The 16125-nt window shown below is 41.1% G+C and overlaps 1 protein-coding gene across 2 annotated transcripts in view; it reads left to right on the forward strand.

The window, feature by feature from the left end:
* The window catches only part of NYAP2 (neuronal tyrosine-phosphorylated phosphoinositide-3-kinase adaptor 2), a 155286-nt gene that overhangs the window by 79371 nt on the left and 59790 nt on the right, over positions 1-16125 (forward strand). For both annotated transcript variants that reach the window (XM_056498568.1, XM_056498569.1), the window contains one exon: positions 8090-8388. In XM_056498568.1, the coding sequence (XP_056354543.1) occupies positions 8090-8388 (299 nt within the window). The remainder of the gene's footprint in view (positions 1-8089; positions 8389-16125) is intronic.

Below are 16125 nucleotides of genomic sequence, written 5' to 3' on the forward strand. Positions count from 1 at the left end.
TCCCTTCAGTGGAAACTGCATCTCTGTCACATCCCTACTGTAACCGTGCTACTGAGACCTTCTCCCAGTATGCCAGGAAATGCCTCTCCCCTTCTTACCTACACAAAGGGCATTTAGAAAAGAAAATGAAGAGGCAGATCAGCTCAGGGAATGTATTTTGAACTGCAAATTGTGAATGACAATACTATCAGAAGAATAGTGTGAATAACTAGACCTTCAGGTCACTAGCTGTGTAAAAAATAATCTGTATGTTTTGCTATGGATCGTACTAAAGTGCAATTCATCAGGGGTTTTCCTCTAAACTGAATGCTGCCCTTCCTGTTCACTGCCACTCAGGATTGAAGAGTTCTTTCAGAGTCCTTTCTCTTTGGAACTGGATGCCATAGGAAGTATTTATTTAAAACCATAATTTCCTTGTCAATCCAATTTGAGCTTGGATTTAAAAAAAAAAAAAAACAACAAAACAAAACAAAAAGTAGCGTCATGTTTGCTTGAGGGACTGAGAAGAGCATCTGTACAATCAGTGTTTGAAATAAGCCTGAATTTGGAAAGGCTAGACCCAGTGTAACATCTCAGCCCACACAGAGCTCTTGGTTTACAAGTCTCTCTCTTAGAGTTTCAGCACATTTCATTAATTTCTTCAGGTTTTAACTTTTCACAGCATCTGATCCAAAAAAGGGTGTTTTACTCTGTACAGATTTCTTTTTTCCCATTGAGACTTTGAGTCAAAACTGAAGAAACATTTTCTTACAGAAATGCCCAAGAATTATTTTGTATGTTAATTTATTCCCATATCTCATTGAAATATTTACTTAGCCACAGTTGCTCAGGCAGAGTGGAGTCTGCGCCATGTGGTTTTCCAGTGAATGTGATAAAAACACAGCCTTGGTCGAGCTCCACCTGTTTTTGACAGGATGCAAAACCCCACTCCATTAATGTGAACATGCATTTGCACTCAGTTTAAACATTGCATATGCTCCATGTCTAATTCTAGGTGACTCTGAACATATGAGCTTTCATTTACTGGCTTTTAGCTGTGCATCCCCCAATGCAAAATTAAAAATAACTGTATCCAGATAACAGCAGAGCACTTTTCACTCCAGCCTCTTAAGTGTTGTGTCTTCACAACCCACAGATGTTCCCATGTGCATCACTTGGTCACCATGCACAAGTGGGGCTGCAGCACTGGAGTCCCTGTACCCCAGATACAGCAGTGAGAGTTGGTCCTTGTGAGGAGGGCAGCATCAGGCCTTTGTGGATGTTCAGCCCAATGCAGCATCCTTAGTCCCTGGTTTAAGAGACAGTCTGCTATAAATAGAAACAGTGCCAGTGGAAAATAGAACTGGTACCTGCACTTCTGTGCACTCATGGCACAATTTTGTTGAGTTCTCTGTAAAGGCCCTTACTCCTCAGTTATGCCTTTCCAAGCTGTCTAGCTTATGTTAGATTTGTTATAAAAATAGTGAACAAAGTTTTTAATTTATCAGCATTTCTCATAAAGTCTTTTGGGTTTCTTCTGATTTTGCTTTTTGTTTTTTCCTTTTTCCCCAAAACTCCAACTCTTGCTAGCATTTTCAACCTTTTGCATTATAAAAGTAGTTTACTGCAGAGCATACCAGATCATCATTTGAAACCAGATTTTCTGGCATCATATGGAAAACCTGCTGTGGACAATCTTGGTTAGTTTTGCTTTTATTATCCATTGTGCACTGCAGAGGGATTACAGCTGTCTTTTGGTTGCTCCCCAAGGACCCAGTTAATCTTACAGTGCAACCACAACATGTGGTGTGGCAGTTAACTTTCTTCTGGAGAATCTTCTGTGACTCCTGTTGGGGATGGCAGACTCTGAAGAGGAGCACAAAGGACTTAAGAAATAACCCAGTGTCAAAATGGGCAGTGGATACACATCTGCAAGTGGTGTTGCTTACAAGAGATTAATGAGGCACAAGGAATTTTCACAAAGCTTCCTGGGTGTTTTGGTGCAATAATGCATGTACTCAAAGCAGGATTGTCAGCCCATTGCATGTCTGCAGGATCAAACCCTGGGCCTGTGGGTTTGACAGGTGGGATAAAAGAATAAATTTTATTTTGTAGCACTAATGTATTCTGTATATCCTGAGAGGCCTGACTTCTTAAGCATTACCTGATCTCCTGCCTCAAAAGCAGAGGCATATGGTAGAAGGGAGAAGTTTGATGTGCATAGACATATTGGCTGCTCATTTTAGGCAGTCCTCCAGGTGCATAAAATGGCTCTGTATCAGACCTTTGTCACTACTCATTTATGCTTTAGCATGTATCTAAAAGAATGGTGATATTACCCTCTGGATCTTCATTTAAGATCATGGTGAGTCATTTGGAGTATTTCAGAAAAGTAATGCAAAAAAAAAAGAGTGTGTATGTTCTTTGGGAATAAGAAGAGGATCTCTGAAATGTTATTTTTTTAAAAAATAGAGATAAATGTTTGTAATGTGCTTGTTTAATTTTTGTGATAAAAATGGTATAGATTTGTGTAAAACCATACCTACAGTGTAGTTCCTGTATCCATGACTGTGATCCTGTCCTTATTTCTTCAGTATTATATTTCATGGTCTGTTGAAATCATGTTTAGGGGGATAAAAATAGTATATCTTCTGTTGTTTTGGCATCCAACCTCTAATTTACAAATATAATTTATGCTAATCTTGAAAGTGCTTCTCAGATACAAAGTAAAATGTGTCATCCTTAGTATATGTGTGTATAATTTATTCTGATGGGGAATAGACATTTCAAAGCCATTTCAGCCCTTCATATGCAGAATATTTGATATGAGCAGGGCAGCTGGATGTCACTGCTGTAAGAGCAAGGAAATGGTTAAACCAGCAGTAACTACTCTCTTAATCCAGAAAACATAAATACACCATGGGATAAACCACTGTTTGCACAGACAAGCCAGCTTATATAAATTCCTTGAGTTAGGTATTTTTATTCCTTTTGTTTTGCTGATGATTTGTCATTTCTACAGAAAATTCTTCCTACATTATCAGTTAATTTTTTAGTGACTTTTCTTCTGTCTCTGACTCAGATGGCTTCCCTGGTGGATTAGAAGCGTGTCATGGGGCGTTAGCTCTGCGTGGGCTTGCAGCTCCCTGGAGGGAAGGAGCCTGCCCATCCATGTGCTTCACTTGCCCTGTAATTCATAGTTCTCCCCAGTTCCACAGAGGAGTCTGCAGAGACTCCCAGCTCAGGTTCTGCCAGCAAATGAACCAGAATCTGTGATGAATCTTCTTCAAGCAGGAGCGAGCAGATGCTCTTGAAACAGTTTCTCTTGGCTACCTGGAATTTCAACACATAGAAGGATGGTGACCTTCTAAGGTGGTCCCTGACTGGAATGTATCACAGCTAAGAAATGGTAAAATACCTTCAAAGATGCTATATCCCCAGCAGAGCACATCCCCCTTCCTCCTGCTTTGGAGGTCAAATCTGATAATCAGGTACAGCTCCCTTTTTGAACTCGTCTCTAAAAAGCTGAAAATCCCAAGTAAAACAGCCCAAGAAGTAAAAAGGAACCCATACAAAGATGAGGAGAACTACAAAGTGGTTCTTGGTGCCTGAGGGATTTAAATAATCCAGTGTAAATTTAAACTGATAAGAGAAGTTTTGCACAAAAACTAAGAACAAGAGTAGATAGATGGCTGGGAAGAAAATACATCTCCAGGGTATTCTGACTTTATGGTCTCAGTCCAAGATTTCTACTCCTTACAGCTGCACTGAAGAATTTAATATTCCATTTTGTTTATAGTTAAACAGTGACACCAAGTAAAACTAAAGTTTTCATACAACTATTAATTTGTTTTCCAGAAATTAATTCAGTTTCTGTCTTGGCCAAGTAATGAAACTGCACAGCAAATTAAACTTGTTCTTTGCAATGTTACATAGGAACAATGCAAACTAAAAAGACCACCCTGATTGATGCGGGTGGTCTCTGGATACTTTCTGTTTGCCATGTATTTTTCATTAATGTGATAAAAATTTATTTGTATTAGTTTTCTAACTTAACAACTTGAAAATATGTTCACAGTCAACAGGAGTGTTATGACTCATGGCAAAGCAAGGTGGAATGACTTTCCTCATACTGTTTGCACTTAAAGTACTTTCTGTGTTCATTTTTAATGTTTAGTCTTCCTCTGTAACTTTCACTCTTGTGATGTGTAATGAAATGAATCATATAAAAGACTTTCTCTTCTGTAGTTCTTCAAAGATGTTCTTCCATTATTCTGTGCTGCAGTTACATCAATACTCCAGTATCTGCTTGGTAGAGAAGGGCAGGCAGAGCACCAGAAGTGAGCTGTGAATTGTCCAGCCCTGCCATGACCTCAGCCTATATGCCAGCAAGCTGACACTGCTGTCGGAGCAGCAAGGCCAGCTTGGTTTAATGCTAGCCCAGTTCTGACCTCAAAAAACTCAGCTGACAGAGAAAACCTATATGGAGATATAATGAGACTCACTGGATCCATCAGACAAATCTCTTGTTCATATTTTAGAAATGAAAGCTGGAATCTGCTGTTACTGGTTTAAGACAGATCCAACTGTTTTGGTATTTGTTGTAATGATTTAATTCCGTCACTGTGTGGAAGAGGGAGAGGGGTGGGATCTTGCTTCCCTTGCAGTGCATCCATGGAGAGAGCATGTAACCCAGTAGCACTTGGTCTGCATTGGCCTGGTTAGCTGGGTTTGGAGAAGATCTGTAATGTGTTTCTGAAAGGAGAGATGGCTTACAACAATCTTCTTAAATGTGTCTGACACCAACCTTGGCACTGCCCTTTTCTCCACCCGTGGCAGCATCAGTCACTAGACTGGGCAAACACTGAAGTGCATTTTCAGCAAGTCAACTTCGATGTGTTTAACTTGAGTGATCATATGATTAATTTTATTGTTATATAATCGTGGCTCTCTTTGCAGACAAATGTCTTGCATTTTTAATGGTTGTTTAATGCTGTACATAATTTTTTGTCAGAGAAACATTTGATCCTGGCCAAGTTCAAACTGAAACTTCCAGAGGAATAATCCAAATCTGCATTTCCATATATATTAATAAACTATGTAATACCTGCAGCAACTCACATAATACAGTTTTGAAATGAAATAGAACTCATTATCAGTACAATGAGTAGCACAGAGTCTTACCTGTCAGAAATAATGGAGTGAGACCTACACAGTTGCTTTCTCTCTCACTGTCTCTGTAGTCATTGCTGCACAGTAAGTTATGTGTAAATCTTTGTCAGCCTGTTGTGCTGTAGTGGGACACATGCTAGCCCCAGCCAATTCCTGTGGCTGTGAGCAGGAGGAGTATATAAATAAATCCTTTCATTCAGTCTGGGTTCATGGTGTCACAGCAGCACTGTGCATTGCACAAGCCCAAATGGACCTTCAGGACACTGCTGCCTGAGGGCAGGGGATGCCATGTTTGACATCTGCCATCCTGCTTTTGAACTTGTGCTCTGGGTGGGAGTCTGGAGTTATTCCTTTCTCTTTACACTCTGGGGATTTTGGTCTGCATTGGCACCCACTGTGTGCTGTGCTGGTGTGAACTGGTTTGACTCAGCTGGGAAACACCCATACTGGGAATAACAGCCCCATACTGGGATTTGCTACCGGCATTAGGAACAGCCTTTTGTAATCCTGGCCAATGACTGGGGCAGTTCCAAAGATTAGAGGCTGGTCTTCTTCAGCTTGTGGTTTACATCAGCAGCTGAGCATTTGCTCCTACATTGAAAGACAAATGGATCCTCTTTCAAATGTGGCCAAAAATGGGAAAATGGTGCCCTGCTGTTTTTACCTGGTAGCTGAGCAGAGGATGTAGGAAAGAAAGACCAGCTGTGATGCTGAACAGCAGCAAGTTCTGTTCTCATCTGTACCCACAACCTCTCTCTGACCTGGCTATAGGCTCTTTGTTCTGAAGAAAGCATAGGAAGCAGGTGAGGGTTTCATCTATGTTGAAATTCAGTAAAGAATGAAAAATTAAGGCAGGGAACAAAAGGAAATATTTAATTGTTTAATAAGACAGTGCATTTAGATATCAGGCATACTTTTTGTAAATTTTAATTTCTGGAATACAAGATGCAGCAGTTTGGCAAAAAAATCCTCCCATGCTTCATATAAATATAGTTCTGTGTATTCTTAAGACAAGGGTGAAATATATCACCTCGGAGGGATTTGTGCAAGTCTGTATGGAAAAGAACCTAGCTTATAGTGAATGGTTCAAACACCTTCATGCAGCAGTGAAGTAAATGCAGTAATTAAATAGTGTAAACTGTTAAGAATTGCAACATTGGAGACATGGCAAACTGAAATTTTCTTTGCTAAATGTGATTATCCAATGGACTAAAGAAAGGAAGCAGACTCCCCACCTGCATTCTTCAGCATGTTTGGATAGTAATCTTCTTTAAATAATATGACAGGCTCTTTCTGTAGTCCAGTGTCAAAGGATTATATGATTTTCTGAACAATTTATGAAAGATTAGTAGAGGCATAGTTAATCATTCAAACTAGCTACAGGTTTTTTAGAAATATTCAAGTTAATGAGTTCTACCTTTTGATCTTTCTGGCTGCAAATCCCTTTGGAATTGATGCCAATTAGGATTTAGCAACAACTTGGTTATGAGCATGGACCAGTGTGTGCACACGTGTGGCTGTGTGCACACATTTACATATGTGGGTGGGTGTCAGTGCCCCTGGAAAGTGACACTTGGTCAGTTAGACTTGTTCTGCTGTCAACAAGTTTTGAAACTGGACATCTCCACTTGGAGAGGAAATGGAATAAAAAACAGGGAGAGTAATATGCAAATAAGGTTCTTCTTTATCATGCACAAAGCTGTATATTGCTCATTGCCAGTCTGATGCTTGTAGGACAGTGAGATACAATTTGTGTTTTACCTACAGTGAAGATGGGGACAATATCAGGAAATGAGATGACCTTGCTTGCTCTTCACAATGTTTTGAGAAATGTTCTTATCTTTTAAAAAGGAAAATATGTTCCAGCACCAAATTAACTGCACCAGCCCAAGGCAACATCAAGTAAGAAACTTTCAGAGAAGTTTAAAACTTCACTCTGTGTGAAAACAGGAGCTAATTAGAGCTTTCTGATACTTCACAGTTCTTGTACTGACATTTCTATGTGCCCACAGTGATACTGTTTCAAACCTCCTTGCAGAGGCCCACGTTGACCTGTGTGTGTTGCTGAGTTTCTTTGTGTAGTCACTGACTTCCCTGAATTGAAATGTGCTGGTGGTTTGCAGTATAAACACCAGTAAGAGCTGTTTTTCAGAACTGACAAGCATTAGTGGAACAGGAATAATATCAAATTCTCAGTCATGCCACCCACAGGAAAATGCAGTATTTGGTATGGTAGCACTTGTTTCAACTGAATTTTCCTTCTCCTTTGCCTGTGTTTCTGAATGGCTGGAGGTTATTTTCTTCCTGTTGTCCCACGGTCCATGGGCTTTTCATCTCCTGCACTTGTAGTTTACTAGTCTGAAGCTGCTTGTGTTGCAGATTTATGTCGATTTGATGTAATGTTGAGTTTCCTATATCCAAGTAATTTTTAGAACATTTCTTCTTTACTACCTTTTAGTCTCAAGGGAAAAGATTGATTGGATGTCATGAGCCTTGTTTCCCAAGCTACATGAGCATCTGTAGTCAAATATGAGTGTCAGAGAGTGTGGATCAATACACCATGTTGTATTTCTAATGTGTTATTCTTTTCCCTACTCACAGTCTCCTGTTTTCCTGAAAACTCAGTTCTGACTTTCAATGTTTGAAATTTGTTCTCAGAAAATTTCTAGTTACAATACTATGAAACCTGACAAAAGCTTTTCTTGATTTCTTCTTGTAAAATTCTGAGTGCACAGAAGTGTATCTATGTCTCAGTTTTTGGCAGCTTAAATTGAAAAATAGACTTTTCTAGTAGTCATCTTCTTTTCAGGGAAGAGTATTGCTTGTTTTCAAATTCAAAAACAAGATCTGCTTGTCACAGGCAGAACTGAGACCCTGGTTCCAGGTATAGTTCAGGCAAAGGAACACCTTTTACTTATATTTGTATTTTCTCTTACAGCATAGGTGGAGAAGTAGCAAGAGGAAATGAAGGCAGCTACGTGGGGAAACATTTTCGCATGGGATTTATGACAATGCCTGCTCCTCAGGACAGACTGCCACACCCCTGCTCCAGTGGCTTCACTGTCAGATCCCAGTCTCTTCACTCAGTTGGAGGAACCGATGATGAGAGCAGCAGCTCTCGAAAGCAGCCGCCTCCAAAACCGAAACGAGACCCCAACACCAAACTGAGCACCTCCTCTGAAACAGTCAACACTGGAACAACAAGCAAAAGTGGGAAACTACCTGACAGGACTGAAGGTAAACACTGTAATTCTTTGGAAAAAAAGGGGGTTGGTGACCCAGTCTTAATATTACCCTGTCGCATTTAAGAATTACCTTTATGTTTCCCTACTTGTGTAACAATGCCAACACAGGTATCCTAGACCACTCATGTCTAAATGTTGGACCAACTATCCAACTGTTCTGGATAGTTTTGCTTTTGGCATTTGTCACAGAGATGCACCACTTACATGGTCTGGATGTATACTGGAGAATGAGTTGAATTTATTCCAAGTGAAGTGGAGAAGAGATTGCTGTCAGCTGGAATGTAGGCCAATGTTATCTGCCCACCAGTCAAGGACCACTGACTGTATCATTAGCATGGTGCAAACCATGGCTCTGGAAAGGGCTCCTCTCAAAAAAAGGAGTGAAAAACAGAAATAAAAAGAATACTGCATGGCCTTGAAACTCCACAGCAAGAAAATATCATCCAACAGTAAAATTTTTAGCCAGGATGATATAATGGATTGCCCAAAGCTTCTGTTTGTGTCTGAGTCTAGATTTTCTCTTCCCGTTCCTCCCAGTTATGTTTCAGCCAGTGCAGCATTCAGAAGAGAATTAACAAATAGTTTTAGTAAGGATATTGCTTCCTTACTGTGCACTGCTAAAGATGGGCTGACTGTAGGGAGCATCTCCTTTCTTTATTCCATGCTGTAAATACATTCTGTGCAGCAGTAGGACCAGCTGTACTCTCTCCTAGGAGAGATCAGGATGGCTCTGCTTCACAGTGTGAAGTGTAGGAAGGAACCCATAAGGACAAATGGTTTGATTAGTGCTGGTGTCTCCCACTGCTGTGTTGCGTGTATCAGTTTTGATGCAGCACATTGTCCTCCTTGTCTGTATCACTTTGCTTGGTGTTGTGGCCAGAAATACTTGTTAGCTATATTCATGCTATGACCCCCTGATTTCAATACATAGAAAGATCATATTGTAGGGGTTTTTTTGTTTGGTTTGGCGTTTCTTTTTAAAGGGAGCTGCCAATTTTTTAACACAGATATACTCAAGGCTGGTACAATATGGTGTTTAGATGAACAGAGTGGATTTCTGAGATGTTTTGTTCTCACTAGGAGAGGCTTAGCTATCACCTGTGTGCTCCAAGGTAACATTTGTTGTGATGAATTTTCACAGTGATCTGGATAATATAGGAATGTTTATATAAAAACTATGGTCATACATTGATGAGAACCTCTAAAGATGAGCAGAACAGATGGAAGTCAAGGTTCATTACCTGCAGTATTGATTGATAGAAATATTAGACAAGCTTTGTCACTGAATATTAAATTATTGCTGTTGCTCTAAAATTAATTCCCAGCAAATTTAGTATCTGAAATTTTGTTCAGAGAATTCTGTGAAGCCCTGATTCTACTAGTCTTTTTCTTTTTTGTGGGCCATTAGTTATGCTTTTACCTATGTAAAGCAGTTCTCCTTCTAGTAGCTTTGAATTCAAGATATTGTAAGTCTGCCTCTTCCCAATTTCTGGTGAGAAATTCCATAGGATACAATATTAATATTTTCTTTTGGATATCTTTGAAAGCTCAGGTCCAAGAACAGGCAGACTTAACTTTCAGTCACTGTTGTCTATATTGTACCCAAATATTTGTATATACATGTGTCTCACACATTTGCATGCACTTGTGGTATTTGCAGGCTGAATGACTACAGCTTTTTCCAGGAACTATGGAAAATAATGATGAAAACCCCTATTGTTTCTCCATCAACTACCATGGAATCTCTACAAAGAAGCTGTCACAAAATTGTTCCCAGCTCAATTATTTTATAGCTGTGCAGAATATTTCACACTATAATGTCTATTGTCTAATCCTGTGGCTACTTTGAAAAGGAATTTGCTACATTTTCTAGAAAACCTTATTTTTAAACATGTTTTCTTTTTACTTTTTGATAGTGATCTGTTTTATAGAATCAAAAGCAGTAACTGATAGTAACTTTGATACTCTTTATGATCATGGTTAAATCAAAATATTGAATCTATCCCATCATAATATCTGCCATAACATTAGATTGGTTTGATTATGTCTGACTTTACTGCTGACAGGGCAGAAGAAATCTGGTCTTGAGCTTGCAGGACCTTTTCCTCCTGAAGCACAAATAGCAGCAGTAACACCCACACTGGTCCTATGCACTTTTCCTATAAGTGCTCTGGCTTCCACCTTTGTGGGAGTGTGAGAATCTTCCCTTAGGTTGCAGTGACCCATATTGGCTCTGCCCCTGTGCCCTTGCATGGCAACACTTGGGTTTGTTTTGTTTACCCCAGCCTACCTTGGCTCTGCCTGACAGAGCCCTCTCCAGCCTAAAGGCGTCATTCTCCTTAACTTGACTTCAGCTTTGTTGCCATGTTTCCACAGTTTTTGTCCTTCTTGTGCTTTAATATTCCATTTTTTACTCTTCTGGCTGCCTCTCTTATGCACCCACTGAACGCCTTCCACCCAATGCATTTCTCCTCCGTGACAGATTTCTAGAAAGTGTTTTTTAAAAAATGTGGGTTGTCTTTTCTTCAGAGTTTTCAAACTCTGGTAGGAACAGCAAACAAATGGAGCTGTGCCCCATGCATCACACATTGGAAGTGAGAAGTGTTCTGGAAAGGGTAATTTAAAATAACGTTTCAGCATGGAAAGCATATCTAATCTTGATCCTGAAAGGCTTTTTATTGAGAAAATGCAGGAGTGTAATTAATTGATTTGTTTTCAGTGCCCGATCTCACAGAAAAAGGAAGTAATAAAACAGTATAATTGGTTGATGTAACCAGCCTCAAGCAGTGTTTTTTGATATGATCACCGCATGTCTACAGATCTGCTGCAGTGCAAATAAAAAAGATATGAGTAGTGTAGTGAAAAAGTAGGTTCTATATACTTGCATACATACAAACATGTACACATAGATAACAGTTAAAACTCAGAGTAGCATTTTCAAAATAAGCCAAATGAAAATTACCTCTGATGTGAGAAAATACTTGCAGGGCACCCAGCTCTTGAACCCTCTCAATTTGTTTAGTGTTTTCCTTCCAAGTGTCTTGGGAAAGAAGATATCCCTCTTGCTGCTGCCTTCTAAGTCCATGCAGTGAGCTCAGCAATTTCTAAAGGTGGGCAGCCTGTAAGGAAAATTTTTCTCAGGAGAAAAGCAATTACAGGAACTGTAACTGGGCTTGCAGTCCAGCTGGTCTCTCTCATAAATCTAGTTTTCTGTGAGCTAGACTGGTGACTCTTCATTGTAAATTTGAACTTTTGCTACTCTCATTAAGCAGAGTTTGGATTAAAGGGATTTAGCACTTTTTCTGGTTTTACACAGAGCTGGTTTCCTTTTATTTCCTACCTTAGTGAATAACGTATTTAACCTGAACTTTGAAATAGTGTCCTCTGTGATAACCATGACATTTCCTTCCTTACAGCCAGATCTTATTCCCAGATCTTTTCATCCATGCCTACCAAAGGAAGAAATATCATTAATGAGCCCTACTCAGACCTAACCAGTCTAAAGGGACTGACAGATGAGTTCTGGTGGGTTGACCTGTGGGCAGTTTCAGATCTCCTGCTCTGGGCTATGTGCTTGGCCTCCTGCTGCCATAGGGCCTGGGCTGACACAGCTCAGTGCAGTGTTTCAGGACGTGTCTTGGGGCACAGCCCACGATGAGTGGGGAGGCAGGGCTGGCGAGCAGCGTCCTGCTGTGCAGTGAGCACCAGGCCTGTGCCATGGCTCTTGCAATGAACTCCCTTGCAGCAAGGGCCATTGTCACTTGGCCTGAGGTGCTGCTGCAGTGGGGGATGTGGGCCTGGGACAGGAAGGGCAGCATGGCCGAGCAGCACGGGTGTGCTGCCCCCTGAGCTCCAGCTCCAGAGCATCCTCCCAGGCCACGGGCTCCTCAGCCATGTGCTCAGTTTGAGCTGCAGTGGGTCATTGTGCCTGAGAGGCCTCAGTGCTTGCCAACGGTGCACTGTGTACTTCACAGCTCATTTTCCTCTTTCACAGCCTGCACTGTGTTTTGAGCACAGCCCTTTTCCCTGTGGGAAGCTGCAGCTTGGTTCACATTAGCTATATAGGTATAATGTGAGCTGGTATGGAGCCGTGTGTAGAGCAATGCGTATTCCTTCACATAACTTAATCTGATTCTTGATCTCAGTGCTGTCTTACCCATAATTGTTTGTATGCTGCACTGTTTCCCTTGCAGCCTGTGAGGCTTGAGAGAGCTTAACTTGAATCTCTGCACATCAGGAGAAGGGCTGGCACTGATGAAGGGAAAGTCAAAGCAAGAAAAGTCAGAAATCACAGACCTTATTGTCAGCAGAAGGAGGTGGAGTTTGCTTTCTGACTAACATGCCTAACTCCAGAGAAGGATGTTCCCTGTGTGTCCAGGTGGCATGGAGATGCATATGGTGCATTCAGCAACGTTAGAGCCATGCAATTCCTGATGGAACCCTGGCATGTCTTTCCCTTTGCTCAGCCCTTCCCCTCACAGCCCCCTTGCTGCCCCAGGGATCAGAAGGGTGGAGGGCAGCACTGGCCTGACCATTGGGACTCTGCTCAGCAGCTTGTTCCCACTGACCTGCATTCAAGCAGGTAGGACATGGCAAAGATTTTGGTCTATTCTCTAGTATTGAATAACCTAGAGACTTTGAAAGGCTTTGTTTTTTAGGGTGTTGGTGGTGGGAGTACTTTTTCAGTGCTTTGGGATTTGGTTTTCTCTGCTTTTTCCAAGACTTCAGTTTGCCCCTCCCTGCAGCAAGTCAGTTTTCAGATTGCAGCTTCCAGAACTGGTTTACTTCCCTGCATCACCTCCTTCAGCCCTTCATCTTTCCAGGTCTGTTTCCTCATCCCTCAGATAAGCAAGGGCAAGGGGAAAAGAGGGAACCAATATAGCAGTTCTTATAGCTGTTATAATAGCTTTCTGTGCAGAGCAATGAACGCAATGTGATTTTTGGAGGGATTTATAAACAAGTTTTGAAGCCACAGAGGGAATATGTTCTTACCCTCAAGGCACATATGCATACTCATTAATGCTAATGGAAGCTGCAAGCATTGAACAGAAAATAGACCAGGCAGTGGTAAAAGACACGAAGCTTTGTTACCCACTTGGGAATCACACAATGCCCAGGACTTGGCAGTTGGTACTTTAGCTGTGTTCTGCTAGTCTATCCTGTGTACTTAGTGACGTTTTTTTAATTCTTCTTAATTTAACAAAGTTGCTTTATATATTCCTCCTCGCTCTTTTCACGATAGGATGTTGCTCATTTGCTGAGACTCTGTACCTAAGCTAAAAAAGCCCAAAATTAAATGTGCAGCTCCCCTGCAGTATAGCTATTGCTCTGCTCTCAAGGGTGATGGAAGCTGTGATGTTCTTGATAATGGAAAAACCTCAATAATGTGAGTTCAGGGAGTATTTTTCTGATTTACCAGATTAACTGCAAATGCAGCTAGTCCAAGAGGAGCTGCCTGCCCTCAGCTGAGGCCAGCAAGCTCTGCTAAACATTTGTGACTCCTGCTGTGAGCATGTGGGCTTTTCTGCACACTCAGTGCAGAGCCCCAGTGCTCCAGGGCTCAGGAGAATTTATAAGCCTGGTCACAACCCTGGGTCCAAACTGCTGGTGAATTCACATCATTCTGCCCTGGAATTAGCTGAACCGTCTCAGACCTAAGAGCAGTGTTGGGCATAAAGCAGACAAACTGTGGGAGATTTTCTCAGGCTGCTTTCCTCTGACTGTACAGGTCACTGTAGCCCCTGGACATGGCAATCAGGCAAGGAAATGTGAACCACTTATTCATGCAGTTACCTGGGATCTAGGACAGAGTATTAGCGCAGGTTTCACATCATATGGAAGTCACTAGGCTGCTTTTAGAGCCAACCCACTCCTGGAAGTACTTCAGATGTGCTCTTTGAGGTGTCTGAATCAATAATCTCTGCCAGAAAGACCAGAACGAAGAGGGAGTCTCTGAAGAAAGCTGTAGTGTGGGTGGTCTTGTTCACTGCATGGTTAATTTGCAGCCTCGATAGACAGACCCTATGTAACTGTAAGGTTATAATATCAATAAACTTATTCATTGTCAGCAGGTCACTGTAAGTCATCATATTTGTGACTTTATTTCATCTTTTGTTTTGTTTATGCCTCAGGGGACCATAGTACTGAAATATTATGAGCTGAAATACTATGAAATACTAGATTCTTGCATTATTTTGCTTCACTGAATAGCTCTGAAGTCAAGGCCAGGAGAGGAGGGGAGGAGAAATCCAGGTTAATTCTCTTGCCTTATTTTGACAGCACATCACAAATTGTTAAGTAAAATGAAATGCCTCTGAAACTGCAAAAATAACAATCTGAGAATACTCCTGTATTATTACTCCTGTAACACTTCTGTTTCACATACTGTCCTCGGCATGTTTTTCTGTTAAAGGCATTGTGGACTTACAAGAGTAAGGGCTTGAAGGATCAGACTGAAATCCTAATGCCTCTGTTTACTTTTAGAGCTGGTCTGTGATAATAGATGTGTGTGGCAAAATTCACTTGGAATTAAAGAAAAAAAACACAAAACAGCTGTGGGTTTTATTACAGAGCAAGTACATTGGATTTCCACCTCTTTGTCTTACCTTATTTTTAACTGGTGCCCTAATTCTCTTCTCATTTTAACAACCAAATGAGACAAATCCTCATGAAGTGAAGCATGACTGAGCTCTCAAAACATTTTGTGCCCCCTGCACTCACATTGGCTTTACTGGGAATGCACAGTGCTTACGGAATCACATCCTAAGAGACTCAAGTCTAGCTCCAGGTGAGATCCTGTCATGGCCAGCCTGTTTCATTGGTAATTTCTTTCTGACTGTTTGAATATAGTAATCTTGGTTGGTGCACTGGTTTGCTGCTTTCATCCCTTCCACTTGGCTTAATGCTGGATGACATCAGGCAACATATGCCTGACATGCTGCAACTGTGTTTGGCACTTCATGCTTTTCTGTCCGTCCATGTGCAAACACTGCTGTGCTGGGGTAATGTGCACAGCACTGACAGCTCCACACAGCACAGCTTCCTTCTTGCAGTGCATCAACTTGCCTGGCACAAGTGTACCAGCCTGGGCTTTTCACAGATGCAAGAGGGCAAAATATGAAACAATGCACGAATAATTCTGGTGCTGATTTTAGTGGCAGTAACTTTGAACCTCTGTTCATGTCAAATGAGAATATCCCAAAGTCTGATATGGTTTGGAGCTGGCTGCTAGTTCAGCCAAAAAAAGCTTAGAAGTGGGCTGTACAAAGCTGGAGCATGGTATACTTGACATCAGCAAGAGCTTAATATCCATTTCCAGTACAATGGTATAATATTTGCCATGGTTTCCATAATTTCTCTGAGATAATCAATCATAAATAATATTCTACCTTCAAATTCATGACCCTCTTGCATAAAAGGATTGAAGAATTATGGCTCCCTGCTTAGTGGTAAAAAAATATTACAAGTATAGGATTCTCTGAGCATAAACATGCTTGGAAAAAACAGCAGTATTACCTTTGGGTTGTTGGCCCTAATGGTGCATTGTGGAATTAAGGAGATTGCTGGTATTCTCCCCTCCATGCATGACTGCAAATGGACCTCTCTCCTATTTCCTCTTGTAGAATACAAAAGGATGGACTGGCTATAAACCTTGCCTTAGAATCACTGGGGTGATGCCAGAAGTCTCAGTTTCAATGGGGTTAGGATTTTGTTTATGACAATGGAAGTC

The sequence above is a fragment of the Oenanthe melanoleuca genome, chromosome 9, assembly GCF_029582105.1.
Source record: "Oenanthe melanoleuca isolate GR-GAL-2019-014 chromosome 9, OMel1.0, whole genome shotgun sequence".
NCBI classification, from domain to species: domain Eukaryota; kingdom Metazoa; phylum Chordata; class Aves; order Passeriformes; family Muscicapidae; genus Oenanthe; species Oenanthe melanoleuca.